At 41.5% G+C, this 25,158-nt stretch overlaps 1 protein-coding gene across 14 annotated transcripts in view; it reads left to right on the top strand.

Moving 5' to 3' along the window:
* The window catches only part of SDK1 (sidekick cell adhesion molecule 1), an 855,588-nt gene that overhangs the window by 721,223 nt on the left and 109,207 nt on the right, over positions 1-25,158 (top strand). For all 14 annotated transcript variants that reach the window (XM_075899629.1, XM_075899627.1, XM_075899628.1 and 11 more), the window contains 6 exons: positions 1,117-1,226; positions 5,539-5,689; positions 7,798-8,035; positions 14,297-14,412; positions 15,282-15,471; positions 18,674-18,772. In XM_075899629.1, the coding sequence (XP_075755744.1) occupies positions 1,117-1,226; positions 5,539-5,689; positions 7,798-8,035; positions 14,297-14,412; positions 15,282-15,471; positions 18,674-18,772 (904 nt within the window). The remainder of the gene's footprint in view (positions 1-1,116; positions 1,227-5,538; positions 5,690-7,797; positions 8,036-14,296; positions 14,413-15,281; positions 15,472-18,673; positions 18,773-25,158) is intronic.

Raw genomic sequence — 25,158 nt, forward strand, 5'->3', positions numbered from 1 at the left:
TATTTCAAAAAAGCAAAAAGCTATTTCGAAATGCATTTTGTGTGTAGACACATTATTTTGAAATAAGATATTTCAAAATAACTATTTCAAAATTAGATATTTCGAAATAACACTGTAGTGTAGACATACCCTAAGTGAAGTGTCACCTAAGTATCTTGATATGTGTTGCTATAAAGAGTACACAATCACTTCCCTTGTTTAAAGAGGTGTTGACCCTCCCTGCTCAGAGAGGGGTAAGTGGAATGTAGGTTCCTGTGTGGCGTCAACGAAACTAAAATTATATAAAACACGCTCCCTCTGAGACCCTCTCTGCTGCATTCCTGAGTCACCAAACTGATAACTAACTCTTCTCCCTCTCTTTTCCAGCTCCATCCCACAACCCTTGTTACCACCCTATTAGGCCTGACCAAGTCTTCAGCCTACTGCCATCTTCTAAGACCCAGCGCCGAACTCTTGGCTCTCCTCTTATCCACTGGGGTCTCTCTCTTTTAAATCCTGGCTTTTCCTAATTCCGTTTTTCCCTAGAGATGGCATGTGGGAAGTAATGCATTAAATTCCTATGACTGTTCCACACCTTCTGGGAGTATGCTAGCTGAGGGGCTGTGTTGCGTTGGCTCTTGGCACAGACAGTGGTTAATTAATACAAAGTGCTGCATATAGTGGTGCTTGGTCTCAACACAGCCCACAGCTCCTTTGTTCTTTGTCGTCTTTTGTTTCTCTGTCTTCATTACTGCCTTGTTTTTCCTCCACGCAGGCCTGGTTAATCTGCATCACTTACTGAAACTTTGTTTTTGTGTTAACACTAGCCAACTGTTTTGCCTTCTAGTTACAAACATGCAAATGAATCAAATATGACTTTAGCCCTCTTTTCTCTGGGTTATGATGTGTTTTTGATATGGGCCTCACCAGTGAATCAAAAGTGAAATCCCAGTAGTAGATAAGGAAGGAGTCATGGTATCATATTTACCATTGTTGCGTGCCACAGCAAAAAAAGCAAATATTAGCTGGTTACTCTTGTTTTAAAGGTATCCACCCTTCCACTGCAGCAATTACACATGTCATGAGTGGACATGATGTTGTCTGGCTAACATTAGTTCCTTAACTTCTCAACTGTAGGTTGGCGTTCTAGGAGACGAGGAAGAATGGGTGAGTCTGTATGAGGTGGAGAATGAACCTGATGCCCAGATGCTAGAGATACCAAACCTCATTCCATACACTTATTACAGGTGAGAACAGCTGGTAATTAAATGTGGCATCAGCAGCCTAGACAACTCTAGCATGGAACAGCTTTTCCATTCATAAGCAAGCCATTTGCAAGATGAAAGACAAAAATTCCCAAACCATCATAGTATACACTGAAACCAAACTGTTTAGTGCATTTAAATTTTAATCTATGCATAGCAGAATAACTAAGTGTGTTGCAAAGGGGAATAAAAACGACTACATGGTACTATTGAGTAACTTGACCATGAGACCTTGTCTATATGGAACGCATGCACCAGTTTATTTAAACCTGATTACAAATTGGTCTAGTTAAACCAGCACACTCTCCTAATATCTATACCCTTACATCAGTGTAAAGATGCTTCTGTTGATTAAGCTTAATTTGATAATTTAAATTGGTTAAAAGATTTTCTTATAGGAATTCACCAAATTAAGATAAATCAATATATGTAAAGTTTAAATCAAATGTAGTGCATCGTTTAATTAAACTGATGCAGTTTTCAAGGATAGACAAGGTCTAAGAATGGAGATGGAAAATGCCTCCATGAAATAATGTACTGATAAAAAAAAAGTAATTGGGGACTTCTGGGAGCCAGGGCAAAGCAGTCTGCTACAGACACTGTTCACTTTCACACCACAGACAGGTCTGTTACCTGGCTCACAGATACCATGTGTTGCTAAGCAATGAGATACAAACAAGGTGAAGACCTTAGAATTTGTAATTCATTCTGTGCCTGTGCACTAATTTTCTTGACTTTAGTAAAAACCACCAGAGCATATTGGATTTTTCTTCACCAGTAGAGCATATTACTACTCAGTTTTATACGATACATATGAACCTGCCAAGAATTTCTAAAAGCTGTTTCACGGATGTGGGAGATTTATATTATGGCAATTTTAGAAAAAAATGGATTATCAGGATGTCTTTGTAGCTTTTCATGATGGCAGTGGATAGTCATTGGGCCAAGGAAAGGGAGTAGGAAGGATTCCATGGCTCGGTAGTTAAAGCACTCATGTAGGATGTGGAAGGTACAAGTTAAAATCCCTGCTTCAAGGACTCTTTAAATGTTTGTATAAAAGGGCAGTTTCAAAAGGAGTGACTGAGAGAGCTTCATTCCAGAATATTACTTCACAGTGGAGAAGCCCCTCTTTGGTACTGGAGGAGATCCATGCTTTATTCCTGTCTCCTTGTTAGGCCTGGGCGAAACTGAGCCCAGGTCTCCCCGATGCCAGCTCCAGACTAAAGAGATGTAGCAGGACCAGCACCTCCTCCTCTGTGAATCTAGCCCTCTTTTCCTTTTGTCAAAATTCCTGAAAAGCTAAACAGAAACTTTGCCATAATGGTTCATGGATGTTCAGTTCAATCTTTTCAGTTTCCCAAACATTTTTAAAAAATCAGTTTTGGTTTGGTTCAAAACCATTTACCTCAAGTTGCTTGCAAAGCAAATTTTCACCCAGCTCTGGTCATATGATTATTAAAAGAGATAAATTTCCTAGCTGTCACCAGATTCTTGAAGTACAGGTTGAACCTCTCTTGTCTGGCACTGTAAGGACCTGACCAGTGCTGAACCATGGGAGGTCAATATTGTCAAGCAGTATTACCAATAATTCCACTGCTTACTGAAGACATTTAGCGGAAAATTAGAGCTAAATAACAGCACTGAACACTGAGAGCAAGGTCTGGTAGCTATAAACAAACTTTGAAACTGCGGGAAACTTGGCCACATCTATGAGAAGTGGACATCTGGCTAACTAAAATCATGCCAGACCATGGATGTTGCCAGACCAGAGAGAGCCAGACAGGGTTTCCTATAAGGTGCGCCACTGTGCAGGTGTGCACCAAGAATTTCATTCCTGCCCACCCCCTCATCAGAGCTGCACAGCTGCGGACCCAACTGCTTCTGGGGCGGGGCTATGTGACAAATGACTGCCCACCCCAGGAACCTGAGTGGTGGCTGCCAGAGCTGGAGCCTGGGCCGTGGTACTAAAAATAGCACTGCAGCCCATCTCCAGTCCTGACACATGAGGCAGCTGCCCGCTGCATGGCCCAGCCCCTGGGAGCAGCTGGGGCTGTGGCTGCATGGCAACTGTTGGGGCCGGAACTGCGGTACTAAAAATAGCACTGCAGCCCTGGCATGAATCCAAGCACAGAGAGGATGGGGAGGTGGGGCAAGTCCCAGGAGGACTGATGGGAGTGAAAAGGGCAGGAGCCAGGACAGCAGAGGAGGGTGAGGGATTTTGGGGGGCAGCAGCAGGCACCAGGGGAGCAGACAGGGTGAGGGAAGGGTGAGAAACATGGCAGCAGAGAGGCAAGGAGAGGGGATTATAACTTGGGTGCCATGGTGGCACACATCTTAACAAGTACACATGACCTCAATATTGGTGCACAAAACAAAACTCACTCTGCTCATGGATGGAAAATCTTAGTGGAAACACTGGTGCCAGACTAGAGAGTTTCAACCTGTCTTGTCTTGTCAGGAGAGGTGCAATGCTATAGCCAGAGCTTGAGGAGGGAGCCTTTTGCACTCCTTAATCTGGTGGATGGGGTGCAACTCAGATTTAAGTCTTTGCTCAGCCTGAAGCATAGTGTTCTGGGATTTCAAACTCTGCCTTGAGTAAGAGAGGGGTTTTAAAATTTGAGTCTCCCACATTCCTTGCCAGTGCTCTGCTATCAGGCGACCTTCCTGCTCACTCTGACATTTCAAAGCAATTCTATTTTTGTGGAAAAAATTGGAAATTTCAAAACCAAAAATATGGCTGCAAAAGACTGATCATTCCTCCTGTTAGTTCTAGTTACAGCATGCTGAAAGGATAAATCATGAGTGCTAATTATCAGTTAGACATTCTGTTTCAATTGAGCTTCTTTTGCCAATGTTTGAGTATGAAATCAGGGATGGTGTTTGTTTGATGTATTGCCTTTAATGCACTTCCTAAAGTGATCAAAGCAGATAGATAAATGGTGCTACATCATCTAGCTCAGCCTTTATCCACGTCCAGTCATTAAAGACAGATTTCTACTGTTTAATATAAACAAGTTGAGCAGCTACATGGTAGCCTCAAATATTTGGAACTGAAAGCCCCCCCCCGTGTTTGTCACTAGTCGGTATCTGAAGCCTCCAGCAAATCTTAACTTTTTTGTGATTCCTTATGAAGTTGAAAAAAAGGCTTTCGTGCCCTTTTAGGAACTCCTGCTGTAGAAGAGATCATCTGGAGCAAACAGGATGACTTTTAAGCTGTGTATTCATATTAAATAACTTAATTATTCTTCTGCCTGAAAGGAAACAAGGCAGTCCTCAGAGATGTATCAGCCCTCTTTGAACTGATCATTGAAGGGAACGATAGCTGATGCATTCCTGATATTTGCAAGGACACTATGGTATATAGATACAGATGTTCATAACACTCTTTGGGTGTGTCTACACTTCACCCGTAACTCGAAATAAGCTACGCAATTTCAGTTACACAAATTGCATAGCTAATTTCAAGTCAATTTTGAAATCACTTATTTCAAAATCTGGTGGTCTACACAGCACTTATTTCAAAATAAATTGCTATTCCAACACCTACCTTACCAATGTAGACGCGCTTTTCCGCAAAAAAGCCCCGATCGTCATTTTCGCGATCGGGGCTTTTTTGCGGAAAAGAAATCTGTGCTGTCTACACTGGCCCTTTTCCGGAACAGTTTTCCGGAAAAGGACTTTTGCCCGAACGGGAGCAGCATAGTTTTTCTGGAAAAGCACGGATGATTTTACAGTAGATTGTCAGTGCTTTTCCGGAAATTCAAGGGGCCAGTGTAGACAGCTGGCAAGTTATTCCGGAAAAGCGGCTGATTTTCCGGAATAAGTGGCCAGTGTAGACACAGCCCTTGTGTAATACTGATTACAGAGACGTCGAAAAAATGAGCATATTATATTTCAAAATAACGGGCATGCTCAAAAGGCGTGGAATACCAGAGATATCCTGAAATAGCACTGCAGTGTAGACGTAGCCTTTCTGAATGTAACATGAAGGTATCTCAAGGGAAAAAAAATCAGTAAATGCTGGCATAATCGCCTCAAATTTGGTATAGAACACAATCTCCTTACATTGCCTATCTGTGTTTCTAATAGACACAAACTCAGTGTAATTTTGAGGATCTTGCTATTATTACAGTAGTGGACTTAGTTATGAATGCAATGGGCACTCACATCTCTCATTGATAAAGGCCTGATTTTCTTTCATATCGGCGTCATCCTGAGCAAGAAATAGCATTTGTTCGATTTTAGGTTAGCTTTGTTTTGGAACATATTTCACCGTGATTTCCTTATGCTTTAGATTCCGCATGAGACAGGCGAATATCGTGGGCCAAAGCCCACTCAGCCAACCATCTCGAGTCATCCAGACACTACAAGCTCCACCAGACATTGCACCAGGGAGCCTTACTGTACGCACAGCCAGTGAGACTAGCTTGTGGATCCGCTGGATGGTGAGTTAATGTAAATTAGAAAGTCGGGGGAGATGCTGACATTTGAGCTGTCCGTTTCCCTGGAGAATGTATCTAAAGTTCATTAATTCATTTTTTCGATATATTTGACCCGAAGAGCAGTAGCAAAAACATTCCCTTGTCCAAATAGTCTTGAAATCTGAGATTTAACTGTTTTACTAATCACTTCAATTCTCCCACAAGGCAAATATACTCCTTGTATAAAAGGCCAGAGATGCTAGTGCCTTGGCTTTTGAGGCTCTCCACTTCCGTTAGCTTCTCCTCAGCTTCAGTCAGCTCATATAAACAATATAAATACTTGAGCTAATTTGCTGTTTTGTTCTGCAAAGTTCTTCACTGAATTTTAGTCACTAAAGTCTGGTGATCTTGCAGATACTGATATAAAGAGATGGGCTGGGAGAGGGCCATTGAAGATCGTTTTTAAAAAATGGTCACTTGAAGATGAAGAGATGTTGAAATGAGCCGTGTGTAGGAGAACAACAGCAATCTATAACAATGATAAATTGTTAATGAACTAAAATTGTAATAAGTTATATGCTTCTCCTGAGTTACACTGACATGTATCTAGAATAACAACCTTTATTTTTAGAGAGTTACTCTGGTTTTATTCCAGTAGAGTATTTCCATATATACCTACATACCACCTGTGTGGAAACTGTTTCCAGGTGATCGATTGCAGAGCTGTGTGATAAATTGCGGAATCAGGTGATTAATTGCAGAGCTATTCACAAATTAATTTACCATGTACCTTTGACTGCTTTAGTTGCCTGCAAAAATATCTCACTGGGATTCACTCTAATATTCTAACTCCCTTCAAATAGTTGCCTTTCTAAATTATTAATCTACCCCCAAAATAGTTCCTCTTCCTGCTGCCCTCCCACCCCCACATGTGACTAGCTAGGAGCAGTAGTCCATTGAAAAGGCGAGAGTCCAGCTTCCAAAACTCACTCAGAACTTGTCTGGTCCTTCACTGGCTGAGATATCAGTCTTATAAATGAGACATTAGTATGTATAGAAGAGCTATTATAGTTCATTTGGTCTTTGACCTATATAATTCATTTGTGGCTTCATATAAGCGTAACATACTCATCCCTATCCAATGCTGTCACATCTTCGTAGTATATCACACCTTCATATCTCTGGTCAGTGCTCTGATAATTCAAGAGCATTTTAGGGGATTTTTTAAACTTTCATTAGGACTGTTTTGTATTCATCCACCTGTAAAGCTAAATGTCTTCGTTACCATGAGACCAGCAGTGCAGAGGTCAGAGAGAACCACACAAATACATCTAAAAATGACCCAGTTTAATAATGTCAGTATTTTAAAGTTTGATATTTCTGCCCTTCAAGGCCGACAAGTGAGTTCTGTGACCCTTTGGGAACTTCTTTCCAACTGAATGAAGTTTACATTTCTAGTCCTGCTGGGCTGCAGGATAGAATACTTTAAAGCTATGAAATGTTAATGTACAACAAAACCTGTTACTGATGCAGTGTTGAATATTGCTCATACTTGGTCTCCTCCAGATACAGTTTTAAGGGGGAAAATCCACACTTGGGTGGAGCAGGTGATGACATTTCTGGGGCAGGTCAATTTTTCTTTTAAGTGTCTGAATCTGTTCAGGGAACTGGAATGTTAGAATGAATCCTAGTTAGATGGATTGATAGGCAGAGGGACAGTGAAACAGTCTGAGGTGCATGATAAATATATCACATGGCTCTGTAATTTATCAGTCGTTTCCACATTTTATCCCATGGTTCTGTAATTTACCAGTTTGCTATTACCTCCACAAATGTGGAGTGAGCGATGTATCTATGTGTGGGTGGGACAGAGAGAGGTGGTGGTTGCTATAAGATAATTAGGTAGTGTGGCATGCAAAAAATAAAATAATATCATGTACAAAATAAAAATGTTATAAATGGTAAACAAAACAAATTAACCCTCAACCTCTCACACACGCCCCAAAATTTTCTTACTTTCTTGGAGTATTTGTTAAATATATGAATACAAAAGGCAATGCCATATGATTTGAAAAGCATAGCCCACCAATTCCATGCAATAATTTTGTGCTCCTCTTACTATTAATGGCCAGCCTCTCCCTGACGCTCAATATAATGGCAACCCGGAATCAGTGGGTTACAGGATAAAATTGTGGCGAGTGGATCTGCAGTCTCCAGTGCTCATGAAGATAATCAATGACCGACTGGAGCGGGAATATACTATTGAGGATCTGGAGGAGTGGGTAGAATATGAACTGCAGATTCAGGCCTTCAATGCCATTGGAGCAGGACCATGGAGCGATGTGGTGAGAAGTTGCACACGGGAGTCTGGTAAGTCCCTAGAGCATATGTGCTTCTGAAAAGAAGGGGCATGGTGCATTTCAGCATCTTCAGCACTTCCCCTCAACCTTTGTTTCTTGCAGATCTACTAAACCTAAAAGTGTAAATTATGGATTCATTGATGATTTTTTAAAAGACACATCGAGAAGCCAGAAAGCCTGTTGGGGAAGGTTTTAAATGAAGTAGACAGTGACCAAAGAGATAACTAATGATCTGAGCTATGAGTGCCACATTCCAAAATTGTGCCCATAGATCTGCATGTGTGTAACCCATGTATGCACATTTTAACAAGTATGTAGAACTTGTACTATCTACCTGATCTGAGTATGCAGCTATTACACTAGTTTAGAGACATTCCAGTTGCCAGAAGAAAGCAGTCTCTACAATATCAAGGCATCAACAAGTAACTGGTAACTCTGTAGCAACAGCTGAAGATAGCTCTTGCAAAGCTGTTAGCTAAGGGAACTTCAAACAAAACCTCTTTTTCAGACCCAGCCTGCATGCTTCTGTTGTAATTTGATTTTATATTGCAGTTGACTAATTAGAAGGAGTGACCCTATTTGGATAAAATATTTAATAGTAAAAGTAAATTATTGTTGCATGTGACCAGTATTTAAACAATGCTCATGTTTTGTTTTCCTTCAAAGTCATTTAAATTTGAGTGCTTTAAAGCTTAATTCTGTACATGCTGTGAGCGTGTATGCACATCTGAGTGTTACATAAAGATAGACAATGTGGAAAAACTACCAACAGCAGCAACAGGTACTCAGGACCTTGCAAGATTTGGTCTATGCTTGAAGCAACTAAGCTTTGAACTAACTAAAGGTAAAAAGCTAAACAAAATCTTTGAGCCCCTCTCTTTTAAAGTGTTGGGTTTCCTAATAATTGGAATGCTATTGCTGAGAGGGATTTTAAACAAGACCTGTTTGGTAATGGAGGTTGAGATAGTAAGACCCAGAATCAAATAGTTTTGAAGCACCCTGTATCATTATAAGGAGATAACTGCATTTCCTCTTTTCTCTATTGCAGTTCAAACGATTCCTCTGAAAAATAGCAGATAGTAAGATTAAGTAGTTTCATAAATCCTTGGGGTTATAGTGGTCCAAATCATCCATTTAAAAATCAAAGGTTCTATGTGTATATGTCAGCACTTTCTCTCCCAATATCAAAAAAAAAAAGATTTAATTTGGCAAGTGATTCCAGAAAACTAAATAATCAAAACGGTCCTTATGTGTGCACTGATTTCGACCATAAGGATTAGTTTGTTTTCCATGTAATTTCTTCTGTATTTGTATGTGTTAGAATAAAGCATTTTGGTGCATGGTAAAGGGTCATATATTAGGCTATACTTTTTTCAGATATGGGTGGAACAACATACTGTGTTGAAAACAAAAAATTCAAAGCTGAAATTAACTTGGCAGGCCTTGTATTCATGAGCATGGCTGGGTTAAAGTGTGAGTAGGGTTATACCTAAAGCCAGAGGGAAGGGTGGGCCATTCAACACAAATGCAAGTCCCATCAGCAACTACTTTCAGGGAGTGAGCAAAATAGTAATACTTACCAGTTAGACAGAGGTGTATATTCTCACAATGCCTTACAAAACTTTTCCCAACACTCCTATGAGGTAGGTAGGACTTGGGTAAGAATTAAAATCCTGTATTACAAATGGCAAGATGTAGGTTGATTTTTAATTAGAATTGTGGGTGTTCATCACTCTTGACAATCAGGCCAAAGTTGACTCATCCAAGGACACACAGTGGCAGAGCCAAAACTATATTAACTCCCATTGCAGAGCTCTTCACCATTAGCCCAGGATGGCAGTCTGAGACGTGAGCTCCTGCACTACATTTGCTCTTGGTATCCTATATATTAGTGCAGCTGGGTGCATCCATGGTCTTTATTAAAAAAGAAAAATTGCATCTGGATGACTGTTTATTCTAAGAGGTGTGTTTATGTCACCGTTAGCTGAGCACACGTACTAACAATAAGTTGCATGTCACTGCAGCTACTCTGTCTTTTAATGCAATTCATTATGAAGAAGGCTTGAGGCAACCAAACAGACTGAGCATGGAGAAATAATACTGGGATTGATGGGGGATGGCTTAGGAACAGACCGCAGGAAGGATGAACAAAATGAAAGGAAGATCCACACCCTGGGTACAAGAACGAGAAGTTGAAGGGGGGAGAGAGATAAATTTAGGCTTCAAAAAGGAGAGATTTTATTGATCTGAAATGTTTTCATACTCTGGGAACTTAAATAATTCAGTTCATTTCACTGTGTAATATAATCACAGAATGACAATTTACACACTGTTTCCACTTATTGTGATGGGAATTGGTTTGCAGAATTATATATTTCAACTACAGAAATGCTAAATAGTCCATAACAGTGTTCATACAACCTTGATCTTAATGTTTCTTTCTTGATCCATAACCTCATGTTTTCATATAATTCATCTCAAATATGCTAGTCCCCTGCTTTAGTGTTTGTGGGCTCATAATGTTCCCTGATTACGTGGATGTGCATAGCCACTTGTCTTATAAAATCAGCTGTTACACAAGCACAGTCACGGATCTGTAGGAGGATCAAGCTCTTAGTGTTTCAGAGATTGACCTTCATGAAGCAGTTAAGATACTGAGATAAAGCATTACTTTATTGCAGAAATAGGGCCAAATCCCCAGCTTGCAAAAAGAAGCATTTTTCCATTGTAACCGATGGATCTATATTGATTTACACTGGCTGAGGATCTGGCCTATTGTGTCCCTCACATAACAGACAAAGAGGGCTTTGTGCTGCAACACTCTTATTTTTAACATAGCCACAGGTCTGAACTCTCACTTCTAACATAAATTGTACAAATTATCAGCTTTATTTTTGCTTTCAAAATGTGGCAATGAATCAGTAAACATAAGTGAGCTAATCCAAGGAACCAGTGCACCCCTCCACGTGTGGCATCTTTTAAGACAGTTGAACTTTCCTAGTAAAATGCAAAATAGACACCAATGGATTGTAATGATTGTCACCGGCATGGTGTTCCAGGGCTCCATCCTTTGGATTGCCTTAGGACCAGGCTTCTCCCCCCCCCTTCCCTCTTCCCCCCACATTAGCTACTGGAGAGTTGGGAGAGACCCAGACCCATTACTCTGGGTCCCAGCCCAGGGACCCTGTAAATAGCAGTTGTGTGCTGTGTCCTGTTCATTGAAGTTCTACTGCTATTCTCACTACCGGAGCCACTTCCCCATGGCCCTGCACCATCCCTGCCCTTACCTCAGGGCTATGTCTCAAAGTCCCACCAGTACCCTATCCAGGGTTCTGCAACTCTTTCCACCAGCCAAGCCCCAGTCTTCAGTAGCTGACACTGGGCCTCAGTCCAGTCCTCAGTAAGCTTTCCACAATGAACTGTCCATGGAACTGCCACCGCTCTCGAAGCCAGCCAATCACCTGGTCCTCAAACTACAAAGAGGAACTGCCTGGCTCTGGCCCAGCAGCTTTCTTTATACTAGCTTGTTGGGCCCTGATTGGCTGTATCTCATACCACCGTTCCAGGGAACTTTGAGGACTTTTCTACTGCTCTTTTTCTGAGGTCGGGTGTGGCGAGGCCATAAACTTTCAGCAGTGGGCTTTGGGGCCAAGTCCATCCTGTCACACAAATAGAGAAATTGTGAATTTTTGTTGCATTTCTGTATGACAGTGTTTTGGTCAGGACCAGGATGTGCCTCCCACCACAGTGAGGCACTCCAGTTATAATGGACAGAATGCGGTTATGGTGATAGAGAATATAACGGCAAAAACAAGAGCTTCTGCTGTGATCTATTGGAGAATACCATGAGAGTCTATGTAGTTTCCCACGTCTGATCATGAAAGTACCCTATGCATGGCATTACTTCTAACTACCTCATGGAGAGTAATAGAGTGCCTCTACATTTAGCATTAAATTTTTCTGTCCTTCATTTTATGCTTATAGAACATTTCAACATTGTATTCTGGTGGTGGCATCTGATGAAAAGCAACCCTTAATTCAGCCACCTTATCACCAAACACAATACACAAACACACACATTCCCATTCCTTATATAATGATCATCTTGAATCTGATTCCCCTTTAGAACAGAAACATGACCATCAGAAGAAGAATAGCAGTGGAATGCTAGCACAGAGAGACACTAAGATTTGGTAATCACTTGACACATAAAAAAAGAGTTTCCATCTGGGTACTGCACTTACATCCCTAAGACAATATTTGGGGAAATACTTGGTCTGCCTGTTACTGAGAGGTGAGAGAGTGCATCAGGAGTCGGGGCTAGCAAATCTTCAGGAAGCTTCATTTCCTGCATTGTTATACTCCTGCTTGCAGTAATAAGTGATCACATACACAACCTAAAGATGCATGCATACTCTATGAGTACAACTGCAGCACCTTCTGTGAACTGTGGAGAACTTATAACAACTGACCAAAAAGCAAAAGATTATTCATAAAATAAAGAAGTTTTTTTTTGTCTCGCAAAAGGAAAATTCAAAGCAAAAAAAAAAAAAAACCCCAAACAAACAAAAAAAAAAAACCCCAAAAACCGGTGTGGCTGGAAAAGGGCTGTTTTCCTTTATACTTACTCTGATTCCTTTCTCTCTCCCTCCAAAGTAATTCATGTGGGAGTATCTCTTTGTGAAGATCTACAGATAAAGTTATGGCAGGAATCCAAAGACATTCATGGCTCCTGGCAATCTGTTTTCCTTTAACATAATTATATCCTTGTGGGGGATAAATCTAGAAGAAGATAAAAACACTTCAGCATAGAGAGGAAAAAAATCTGATTTCAGGCTGCTGCATTGTTGTGTTATGGTACTCTGTTTCTCATGTCCCAGGTAATTGGTAACAGGGAAATTGTTTCAGAAATGACTGTATATGCAGTTAACCTTCAGTGCACGGGGGTGCGGGTTGGTGGTTTTTTTTCAATATATATTAATTCTTGTGTCATACTCATTATACTGTTCTTGCTGCTTACAGCCTCAGGAGCTAGCCCTCCATAAGAGCTTTTCTCCTGCTTTCATTTGGACTGCAAGGAGAGTGCTGGCTTTTTCAGGGGCATTGTGCTCCCTTGGTGATGCACTCAGAACCTTATTCAAACCTTTTCCACATGTGCTTGTGTAACACTCTCTTCCTTAGCAAATGAATGTTCTCTGAAGCTTGACAGGCGCATCATGCTTTAAAAATGATTATGCCCTTCAGATAAAGAAAAAGAAGAAAGGTCTGAAATAAAATCTTGTTTCTTGAACCTTCCAAAGCAGCCTCCAAATTTAATTACATAACTGAATGGTGTTAAACTTGTGCTTGTGTTTGGTTGGCTCTTCTGTGATGCCTGAAGAGGTAATAGACAGAGGATATAGAATCCCTGCACTCTCTAGTCAGGGACGATTCCGCTATTTCAGTTGCTGTGGTATTTGTAATTTAATATGGCCCAATAATCACATTTTATAGTTTAAATGAAATGGGCGTGCCTTTTATTTATACCCTGCTGATCCAAGCCTAGCTCCTCCGTTATAGATCTGCAACATCGACACTTTGTATACTGCACCCTAATCAAAAGGCGTGGAGGTAGGAGCAGTCCTCAGTTAATCAGGAGATCTGGGATCAATTCAGAAGCTGGAATTATTGCCAGGTTTAGACTACATGCTATAATTTTTCTAGGAAGCAGGATAGATACAAAATTCTTGTTGGAATTCTTGTTGCACCCTTAGATAAACCCTTAGGATATAAGGATCTCTAGCTTTCATCACAGGGAAGTAAAACATGTGACATAGAGATGTTTGCATTGGTCCAAAGCTAACTTGATTCTAATTATTACAAAGTATATAGAGTGTGGAGCATTTACATCTCAATTTCCATATTTATTATGTTAATATTATATACAAATAAAACAAATGAATACACAGGAATGGACTGTCCATAGTTTAGAATCTTTTACTGTTCACAAATGTCATGGTTTGCAGGAAGAATTAATGAAAAATTAGCGAGGATAGAAGGAGGGATACAGATAGGAGAAAAAGGATAAGATTTTAGAGAGGGAAATATAGGGTGCATATTTTTACCTGTTTTAGGCTGTGGAGAAGGCTTGCAAACACAGAACACCAAACTAAACAAGACAGAAATAAATGCTCTGTAGGAAGCAATCCTGAGCAGGCAGGGCAATGGAGTAGGTGACCCCAATAGGAAGGAAAAACATATCTCTAACATCTGTGATTCCATATGATTGCAGTTCCTTCGGCTCCCCCTGAGAATGTATCAGCTGAAGCTGTAAGCTCCACCCAGATCCTATTGACATGGACATCAGTACCTGAATCAGAGCAGAATGGACTTATCCTGGGCTACAAGGTACACAGTTGAGGTTTCATGCTATAAAGGGGGTTTTAATACATTTGCTGGGCTGTTTTTCCCTTTGATAGCTATTATCTACCAGATGCATATTAATTTACCCATTTCTCTTTTGAGAAAAGTCAGGAAATGTGCGCTTTCTTCAAAGGAGTGATCTGATTGGCTTAGGGTATGTATACAAGTGAAGCTGGAGGTATAAACTACACTAGCTCTGATCAAGTTAGTATGCTAAGAATAGAGTGTTGCCACGGTCACATGAACAGCAGCAATCATAAGAGTGTTATACATACCATTCCATTCCATGCCCCAGCTTCATGTCTAGTCTCACAGATGGGTGTGTACTTGGGGTAGCTAGCGTCTCCTGCTGCTCCCATCATGAGTCTATATTCTCTTTGTAGCATACTAACGCTGTCAGTATTAGCATCGGTAAGTCTCTTTGAACTGCAGTTTACACCGACAGTTCAAAGCAGAGACCATAGAAAGGAATATCAGGCAGGACCCTGGAAGAAGCCTGCTCATAACGCACCCCTTCATCCCAGAGTCACTGCAGTTCAGTCACCAGAAATGAGGGCAAAGAGTCCAGTAGAGTTGCATTGTTTCGAACAATGGCCTTTGTCTTCTAAAGTCATAATCTCATGGGTTCCAGTTTGCAGTATCCCTGATTTCCCTTCACATACCCAGAACTTCATGGCTTACCCTCTGTTATATAAAGCCTATGCTCATGTCCTTGGGATTACCTGTCTATACAAATGAATTCAGTTGAATCTGTTGCGTTAAGCTCAGGAACTCCCCCAAAATGCCTACCCTCTTTCTTGCAGTCTTTTTGGATAATGACAACCATACTTTTTCCTCTTGTGTTTATTCCTCAGATTCTATTTAAAGCAAAAGATTTGGACTCTGAACCAAAGGCCCAAATAGTGAGAGGTAACCACACCCAGTCTGTCCTGCTGGCCAGCTTGCGGAAATATGTGCTTTATGAGATTCAGGTCCTGGCGTTCACACGTATTGGAGATGGAGTCCCTAACTTCCCTCCAGTCATAGAGAGAACCAAGGATGATGGTAAGTGTGTGGGTCACTCAAGTGTTCTTCCCCTTCACTCTAACATTTCTTTTAAAATAAAATTGGTTTTCCTTATGCAAGCTTTAAAATATAGCCTGGATTTGTTTTAAACATAAATGGCCTTAGCCTAGGCTAGTGTCAGTTAGCACAGCATTGTGGGCATGCTGAGGTTCTGGGCCCAAAAACTTAGAACATTCCCCCCCCCCCCCCATAACTGATGAAAGCAAAACCTTTGTTTCTCACTCATTAAAACCTCATATAGCTAGTTCCAAGCTGAAGTTTGACAGCCCAATTATGCACTTCCACAGAACTGCAATCTTAGCGCTAAAAAAAGAAATGCTATAATAGGACACAATAAACAAATCCAACCCTGACTGAACCTGACGGTGATATGAAGTTTGGCATTCCAGTAAGAGGGTCTACACCAGGGCTGGGCAATAAGATGGAGGCAGTTCACCAGGGTTAGCCCCTGGCAGGCCGCTGCTGCTTTATTTACGTGTGCCTCCTCAGGTGCGAGCACTTCCAGTTTCCATTGGCAGTGCATCACCATTCCCAGCCAATGGGAACTGTGGAAAGTGGTGCAGGCCGGGAGCTGCAAGTGTGTGTACTTGTGGAGAGACAGGTAAATAAAGTGGCTGTTCTCCAGGAGCTCACCCTGGCGAACCACGTCCAGCCTGCGGATTGGTTAATCATAGAATCATAGAATACTAGGACTGCAAGGGACCTCAAGAGGTTTATACTAATGCTGGTCTATACCAATGTTCTGCAAGAGCATACCCCATGCTGCCTTTACTAGGGAAGGTACTTTGACTAGACAGAAGAGGATGAGAAAAGTCCAAATGTATGCACAGCAGAGAGGGGTTCCCCCCTCCCCTTCATTTCTCTGCGTAGCCATTGGCTGGGTAAGAGGGGATAAGGACAGTAGACTGCCTGCTGTGTGCCCCCTTTGCCCCAGCTGCTTTGGTGGCCCTGCTATCAGCCACGTTGATCACTGCAGGTGTCACGGCAGTCACAGAAAACCATGGAATTTATGACTTCCACAACCTCCATAATTTATAACATCAATTATTGCTGACTCATCACAGAGTTCAGCAGGTGTCTGGGGGTAAAGGTGAGAAGACCCAGCTTCCAGATGTCAATAAGGCCTCCAGAATTGTGCATCTGAACCTTGCTCTCATGAAATAGTGGAACTTCGAAGTCTTTGAGGACAGAGGTACACCTCTCATGCCTTTTTGTGGCCTCTTGTCACTCCATCCTCCTTACACGGAGGACCAGGGTGAAGAGGTTTCACAAATGAACAGAGTTCCTGGCAATGTTTCCTCCAAGCTGGACAGCAGCACAGCTTCACAGGTGATTAATCAGCCTCACCCAGTCTGGGGGAGGGTGGGATGATTAATCACCTATGAAGCTGTGCTGCTGCACAACTAGAGGGAACACTGGTCCCTGGGTAGACCAGGGAGAAAGTATTCCAAGTTATTTTTTTGTTTGTGACAAAAGCCCTGTAACCCTCACTGGAAGAAATTAATTAAAGGGCTGGTACATGAGAGCTGGGGCAGATAGTATACTGACTCTCCCCCAAGGAATAATTAATAAAATTGCAGCCTGCTGTTTAAACCCATCTCATGTGTCTGTCAGTCATTTACCTGCTTGTTCTGGTCAATAAGATATTGACCTTTGAAAAATGACCATTTGTAGTCCCCCATGCTTCCTACAAACAGAGATTACTCTGTGCAGTTTGATGTGCTGAAAGGACAGGAGCCATCCCCTGTTTTTGTTTTAACTTGTCTGCATGGTGAGAGCATTCCTGGTGTATTTTCACCTAAGTATACATCAGCAGTAATAATATTTTTTTGGCTTTACAGATGTCAAACACTTAAAGGTTACCATCTTCTCTGCATTTTTAGTAGCATATGAGCAAGTATAAAGAGTGTGTCAGTTTAAAACTTTTTTTTATTCATCCTAATAAATACAAATAAAATCCCAAATCCATTTGGATCTAAAGCTCCCAACAGAAATTAAATAACTGTAGATTTCCATAGGCAACTTTACTGAAGTAATTACATTGGACTGAGAACATGTTCAGACTTCTGATTTAGTACAATATTTTCCGCAGTCTACAGCAAAGCACTAAGGATGTGCTTTGCACAGAGGAAGAGCGCAATTACCCCCAGTCATTGCTTGAGTTATTCTCCTAACACACTAGCTGCGTGGTAGCATGGCCTTTTTCTAAGGGACGAAGCAGAGAGGAGGTTATTGTAGCAAAACTCTACCGGGAGACTGTGCATTCACTGAATTCCATAAACCAGAATGTAATGAGAAATGTTTAAGGATATTTGTGAAAGGCAAGCTCATTATAGAAGCTCCCTCCTAAAGTACATGTTGGCAAATGACACAAATTGTTCTTCCATCTCCAAACTCCCAACATAAACATGTTGTGTCTTCTTTCAGTTCAATTTAATTAAAAGTATCATCAGTGAGAGTGCAGGTGGGATTTGTGCTTACAGAGAATTTCAGAGCCTGCTTATTTCTGAATTCACATAAGCTCACCTTGTGAGCCTAAGATGGATAACCTGGGTAAAAGCCAGGTTAATGGTCTTCTGACCTCACAAGCATTCTCAGGCTTAGACATAGGAATATAAAATGTATATGTAAAATCAGAAGGGAGTTCAAAGCAAGGGCTGCCAGCGCAGTTAGTTATTATTCAATTTTCAACAGGCATGAAGGGGGATTAAGCTGACACATTATCTCTCTCTGTAAAGGTAGCTTAGTGCCTCACACCCTAGAATATAATGAACTGTGTAGTGACTTAGATGAAGTGTGTAATCTGATTGGCTCACAGGGATTCCCAACTATGCTGTTATGAGATCACTCTCACATAGGGCAGAACTCATTTGTCAAAGCACCCTTGTAACACACTTTTATAGGGGCAGTACATTCTACGGTTGTGTGGTTGCCGCATCGTAGTTGCTCTTCTGTGGTGCAAGAGGCACTCAATCTTTCACAGAATACCTCATCGTAGAACCAGTGTGTGCATGTCCAGCATCATAAGCCCATAACCATCTCTGGAGTGCTGCTCAGATACTGTTTGACCTGGCTTCTGTATAAAGCAGACAGAGAAGTCTTTAAACAAGTGGCTGTCACAGAACTAGCAGTTTCTTTGGTACATAATATCTATGTATGTGATTTCTGTTGTTCTTTTCAGCCCCGGGACCACCTGTGAGGCTGGTGTTCCCTGAAGTGAGACTGACATCAGTACGAATTGTATGGCAGCCACCAGAGGAACCCAATGGAATTATTCTGGGTGAGAGAGAAGCAGCATTTTAATTTCCAAACAGGGTGGTCAGGAGGAGGTGAACAGAAAACAGAAGGAAAGCTATTAATATGTGCTTATTCTTCCTCTTTCTATCAGGACTAGCAAATAAATCTAAGGGTGTGTATGCACTACGTGTTTTGTCGGAAGAGGCAATGCAAATGAAGCGCTGATTAGTATTTTGTCACACTTCATTTGCATAATCTATTCCGATCCTTTTTTGCCCAGGAGGGTTTTGCGCAAAAACATGCGGTGTAGACGTGTCTGTTTTGCACAAAAACCCCTTGCGCAAAAACCCTTCTACCTCCCGGAGAGGCATAAGGATCTAGCACAACAAGGGGGTTTTGCACAAAATGGACACGTACACACCGCATGTTTTTGCGCAAAACCCTCTTGCTCAAAAATGGATCGGAATAGATTATGCAAATGAAGCACAACAAAATGCTAATCAGCTCTTCATTTGCATTGCCTCTTCTGACAAAACACGTAGGGTGTGTCTAGACTAAAGGGTTTTTTTCGGAAAAATGGCCTTTTTTCAAAAAAACTTTTCCTGCGTCTAGACTGCTGCCACATTCTTTCGAAAGTAAATCGAAAGAACGCAGCAGTTTTTTCAACCACGGAAAACCTCGTTTTACAGGGAATAATGCCTTTTTTCAAAGCTGTTTTGAAAAAAGGCACTATGTAATGCAAACTGTCCTTTTTCGAAAGAGAGCATCCAGACTGCCTGGGTGCTCTCTTTTGAAAAAGCGGCTTGCTTTTTCAAAAGTACTGGTTGTAGTCTAGATGTTCTTTTTCAAAAGAAGCTTTTTCTAAAGTATCTTTCAAAAAAGCCTCTTTTGAAAGAGGCTTGAAGTCTAGACGTAGCCATAGTGTAGACATAGCCTAGACATAGACTACACAGCAGCGTTATTTTAGAATAACTGACATTATTTCGAAATAACAAAATGCGTGTCTACACAGCAAGCCATTATTTCGAAATAATGTCGAGCTGGAGGACTTCTTACTGTGACTCCTGTAGCCCTTATTTCATGAGGAGTAAGGGAAGTCAAAGGTAGAGAGTTCTTCCTTTGACTTCCTGCTGTGTAGACAGCGACAAAACTGAATTGAGCTATTTGTACTTCAGCTATGCAATTGACATAGCTGAAGTTGTGTAGCTTAATTCCACGTTTGCCCTGCTGTGTAGATGCGCCCCAAGTTAGTTAATAGATGAGCAAATGAAAATATACATTGCTGTCAGCTGAAAAGCGTGCTACTTCTTGGTGGGGTTTGGAAGGGCCAGGGAGATTCTGTATCACTGGTAACACTCTTCTGATCCCCAGAGTGCACATTTGCATGAGTCAGAGAGGCACATGTCATCTCATGGCAGGCCCACCAATGGGGCGTGGGGGGAGTGGGTAGAAGGAGGCAACTGCCCCAGGGCCGGGATTCCAAAGTGCCCCAGGCTCCAGCCACTGCCATAGTAGCAGCAGTGGCAGGTAGGATTCCCAGGCCTTTTAAATTGTCGCCAGAGCCCCACATGGTATGCTCCAGGCAGTGCTGAGGACTGCATGGGGGAGACTAGCCCAGGCATGCCCCTTCAGCCTGAGGCTCTGCCTGTTCTGGGGGCACGGAGCCCCCCACCCTCACCCCACCCCTGCCCAGGGGACCAGCGAGTCCCTGTCTCATGGCTCTATATTTCAGTTGTCTCCCTTTTTTCTGTTTTATATGCTTTTTGGGTGGGTATTTGAGGAGCTGCCTCTTGCTGTATGGCTGGGGAAGAGTGGGGTTTTCCCTGGCGATGCCAGGAGCAACTAAGTTCTTAGTTGTCTGAGTTCTGGTGTTTTGCTTTATTGTTTTTCCTCTAAGAATACCCTCTGTCAGGTCACAAGGAGTTAACTCACAATTAGCTGCTGCAGTTGTTGATGAAAAGCTAAACTCAGTGACAAAAATCTGTGAAATATCTTACCATTTTTCTCTTACTCTGATCTCTCAAAATGACTTTCAAGTACACAAAGCAGCAGTTACTTTTACAAAAGCCATGGGATCCATATGAAGATGTTTACAATATATTAATCCATTCCTGCTTTTAATAATAAAGTACTGAGTGCTTAAATAGCACTTACGTCTTCAAAGCTCTGGACTATTGTTAGTTCTCCCATACCAGCTAGGTATGGACACTAATTCCAACTTTTAAAAATGGGGAAATTAAGAGCCTGACTTCTCATCTTATACTCATTCTTTTGTATTCTGCTGCCTCCTTTCTGTCACTAGTGTTACCTGGCATTGCTGTAGTTTGGGTTTGTATTTAAAATTCTGAGAGTATTTCCCATAGCATTAGGATAATTTTAAAGTGGGGCCCATAGTTTGGGTTACACTAGGTTGACAGTATCTCTTTAAATTACAGGCTGTTTTGCATGTTGTTAAAATATTGAGTCTTTAGCTGTTGAAAGTGTTTTACTCAGGTGCATAGCTTCCAAAAGTACTCAAGTGAGGAAAACCTAGCACCTGAAGCAGCCAGAAAGTCATCAAATGTCATCTGAAAGTAGCTAATGCAGGGATCTCCTGAACACAAGAAGGAAAGTCTTTGCATGTTATGTTCGCAGCAGTTAGCTATCTATTGGAGACAAAATCCTGCAGTTCGAGGTGCTGAGGGTGTACTTGAGCCAGGGAGGGGGTTGTTTTTTAAATTAAGGAGTGCTACTTCCTATGTACATATTTCCAGTAGAAACTAGGATTTGATGCATAGGGTGTGTCTAAAAAAACACATAAAATTGGGAAATTATAAACAAAATTTTTATTGAATGTGCCTCCTCTCTCACAGTATGCCTCACTGTGGATCTTTGCTTTATCAGTTTAGTCTATAAGGGTATGTCTACACTACCACCCTAGTTCGAACTAGGGTGGTTGATGTAGTCATACGAACTTGCAAATGAAGCCCGGGATTTGAATTTCCCGGGCTTCATTTGAATCTTGCCGGGCGCCACCATTTTTAAATGTCCGCTAGTTCGGACTCCATGCCCGCGGCTACACGCGGCACGAACTAGATAGTTTGGACTAGGCTTCCTATTCCGAACTATCTGTATGCCTCGTTCCACATCCAGATAGTTCGGAATAGGAAGCCTAGTCTGAACTATCTAGTTTGTGCTGCGTGTAGTCGTGGGCACGGAGTCCGCACTAGCGGACATTTAAAAATGCGGCGCCCGGCAACATGCAAATGAAGCCCGGGAAATTCAAATCCCGGGCTTCATTTGTAAGTTCATATGACTACATTAACCACCCTAGTTCGAACTAGGGTGGTAGTGTAGACATACCCTCAGATGCTTGTGGATAGGGACTATCCTTATTCTGTAATGCTTATAAGAAGCACATGGGTTCTTTTTCAGGGGAAAAGGCAGTATGCTACATTTATTGAGAATATGGTAGAAAGCAGTTAGCATATGCTACACACACACCCCCACACCCACACTCCCTCTCCCCTGTCTCTCCCCTCCCACTAGGGTTTAATATATTTGTCTACGCCCACACCCACTCACCCACCCACCCGTCCTACAGATACCAGTTTGTTGTGGCTCAAGTCACTCTTACTGGCCAGGCAAGGCTAACTGAGTGAGGAGTCGGAGTTCCTCTGAGTCTTGGCTTAGAGGACTGGACCCAGAATTTAATGGCCAGAGCTCCCCTTCTTATACATGTAAGTTCCCATTTGAGGCTATGGGTATTGCAGTGTCCTGCTGCAATCATCCATCCTTACGAGGTGTAAATCTGTGTATTCCAGAGTTCTCTTTGATGGTGATTGTCAAGCTTCCCAGCCTTGTCTCTCATTCTTGGGGGTGTCTGCCTATCGCCAGGGTTCTGTCAATGCTGCTAATTCAATTCAGCTTCAGACACAATGTCTGTTTCCTTGTTATCATCAAAATTTCCACTTCTTCTTGATCACCTGGGCATCTGTGATGGCTGTCACACACATATCCTCCACTCACACCAAACAATTGTGCAACATATCAGACAAGATTAATAGTTACTAGAAGACACAACTTGGTTTGTGATGCAGAGAAGGGGTACAACTTAATTTGCAATGCTAACAGGAAGAAGGCCTTACAGTAAACATCTAATCATGAGGGAGAGGGTGAAATAGAAGCATACAGAACTTATAAGCAAGCCATTATACATCAAATCATTACACGTCATACTTATAATCTTATAACCAATACTAAAATATACATTTTTGCTACATGTCTCTGTTTGCATAGTGCCTAACACACTGCAGTCCTGTTCTTGATTGACTCTTAGGCATTACCTCAATAAACATGATAAATAATAACATGAAAGTCCAAGGAAGAAAGTAGTTACCTAGCAACATCAGAATGAAAGGGTAAGAATTAGCCACAGAGGGTATTTCTGATCCCTTCTACAAAAGAAGAGTACCTCAAAAATATGTGAAAAACAACATAGGTCTGTAACAATATTCGAAAATGAGGATTACAATTTACTCTTTTTTTCACCTTTATTGTTTTTAAATCTCCTTACTGCAGTGAATTTTTAGAAAGCAGTTGTAACCACCACAGCCAAGTGTACTGAACTGGAAATGTTGGTGAAAATAGGATAATGTGGTTCTGGAGGGCACCCTGCAAACCATAGTGGTGCTGGAAAAATGTCTTTTTTTTTTCCCCAAAAGCAACATTAGCTCCGAAGGCACAGAATCAATGTTCCTGCTCTGCTAGTGTGGCCCTCTGAGCATACAAACACCTTTGTAGCTAACATTTTTGTAATCTATATTAAAACATGTTCTAGCATTTCAGAGAGGGATTAGCAGCATGAAAAACTGGCAGGCATCTAGAGGGAAAAACACTTGTTTGTTTAAATATTTTACTATAGAGAGCTGCAGATATTTCTAACTCCCCTTTTGGGAGTGCTGAAGTAACCACCTAGGCACCTACTCTTCCTTCTTTTCCTGCATTCCACCCACTTGCCGTGACACACAGTTCCTTTACGTGCAGTTTAACCAAAGTGATGTGTTACTATGGATATGTGCGCATCATATCTGTGAGTGTTCATGAAAATGTGAGCTCATTCGGCACTTTTCCAGTCCCTGGTTAGCATTCCTCATGGTATCCTTCTATCTAACATTTACTTGAAGCTTATTGTAGTACTGTCTGTAAGAACTCGTCTGAGAATTAGAGCAAAAATTGGATGTAATCCATGTTTGCATATTCACATTTTAATCCTGTATTGCATGTGCACACACCCTGGCCCTTAAATAGAGAAAGTGGTAAAATAAACAATCTGGCTGGCTTCTGTACCAGGCAGACTGTAACCTCCCAATATCATTCAGCTTTTCCTAACTTCTGTGAGAAATTAAGAAGTGTTTGTACCTCTGATGCATCATAGCCCATGTGAGCAGTAGCCGTCAGTTATAAGAGTTTCGTATGGGGATGAGCCTGCAAGATGCTCTAGTATTCACTGTCTGTAGTCCTCCTCCTGCCTGTTTGCTTTTGGGACCCAAATGGTTGTGTTACAGTCACCTAATATTTAACAGGCAGTTTAAAGTTTTGCCTTTTATTCAGTTCAGAAGGCTCATGTGTATGAAACTGATTGACTTCACGCAGAAAGTATTTTAAAAGATGTGCATGCAACTGTGAGCACAGGGTTTTTTTAAAGAGAAATTTGGAAAGAATCTTTATTTATCTGCTATGGGCCTGATCAAAAGCCCACTGAATTTAATGGAAAGGCTCCCAAAGATATCAGTGGAAAAAAACTACATAAAATGCTTCAATACCTTAAAAAAACAACAAATGGTCTGGTAACACTTTATAGACTAACAAAACATGTAGATGATATCATGAGCTTTCGTGGGCACAGCCCACTTCTTCAGATGACTGGAGTTATGAGTAGGGGATATGAAAACTCGAAAAAAATACGAGCAGGGAAGGAGAGGGGGGAGAAAAAGAAAGAAGGAAGGGGGTGTGAGACAGAGCATCATTAAGTATCTGGAGAATGGGTACTTAAACCTAAGCAGATCAAAGTTGCTTAGGTTTAAATACCCATTCTCCAGATAGTTAATGACGCTCTGTCTCACACCTTCTTCCTTCTTTCTTTTTTTCTTTTTCTCCCCCCTCTCCTATTTATTTCGAGTTTATTCCTATTTATTTCAAGCCTGGGTTATTCCATTTCTGACTGGGGTTTTCCTAGGCTGCATGGTTCCTTGCCTACACTGAGGTATTTCCAGCAAGGCAGACTACCTAAACAGACCAGTGTTTTCATTTTGCTTTTCTCTAGTGACTACAAACAGCTGTAATTGCATTCACGCATTTCCACAGCTCTTTATAGGCAAGTACATTTATTCTTAATTTTAAAGCATTACAGAGAAAACATTAACCAAAATGAACCTAGACACATGCTAA

Source organism: Pelodiscus sinensis, chromosome 16 (genome assembly GCF_049634645.1).
Source record: "Pelodiscus sinensis isolate JC-2024 chromosome 16, ASM4963464v1, whole genome shotgun sequence".
NCBI classification, from domain to species: Eukaryota; Metazoa; Chordata; order Testudines; family Trionychidae; genus Pelodiscus; species Pelodiscus sinensis.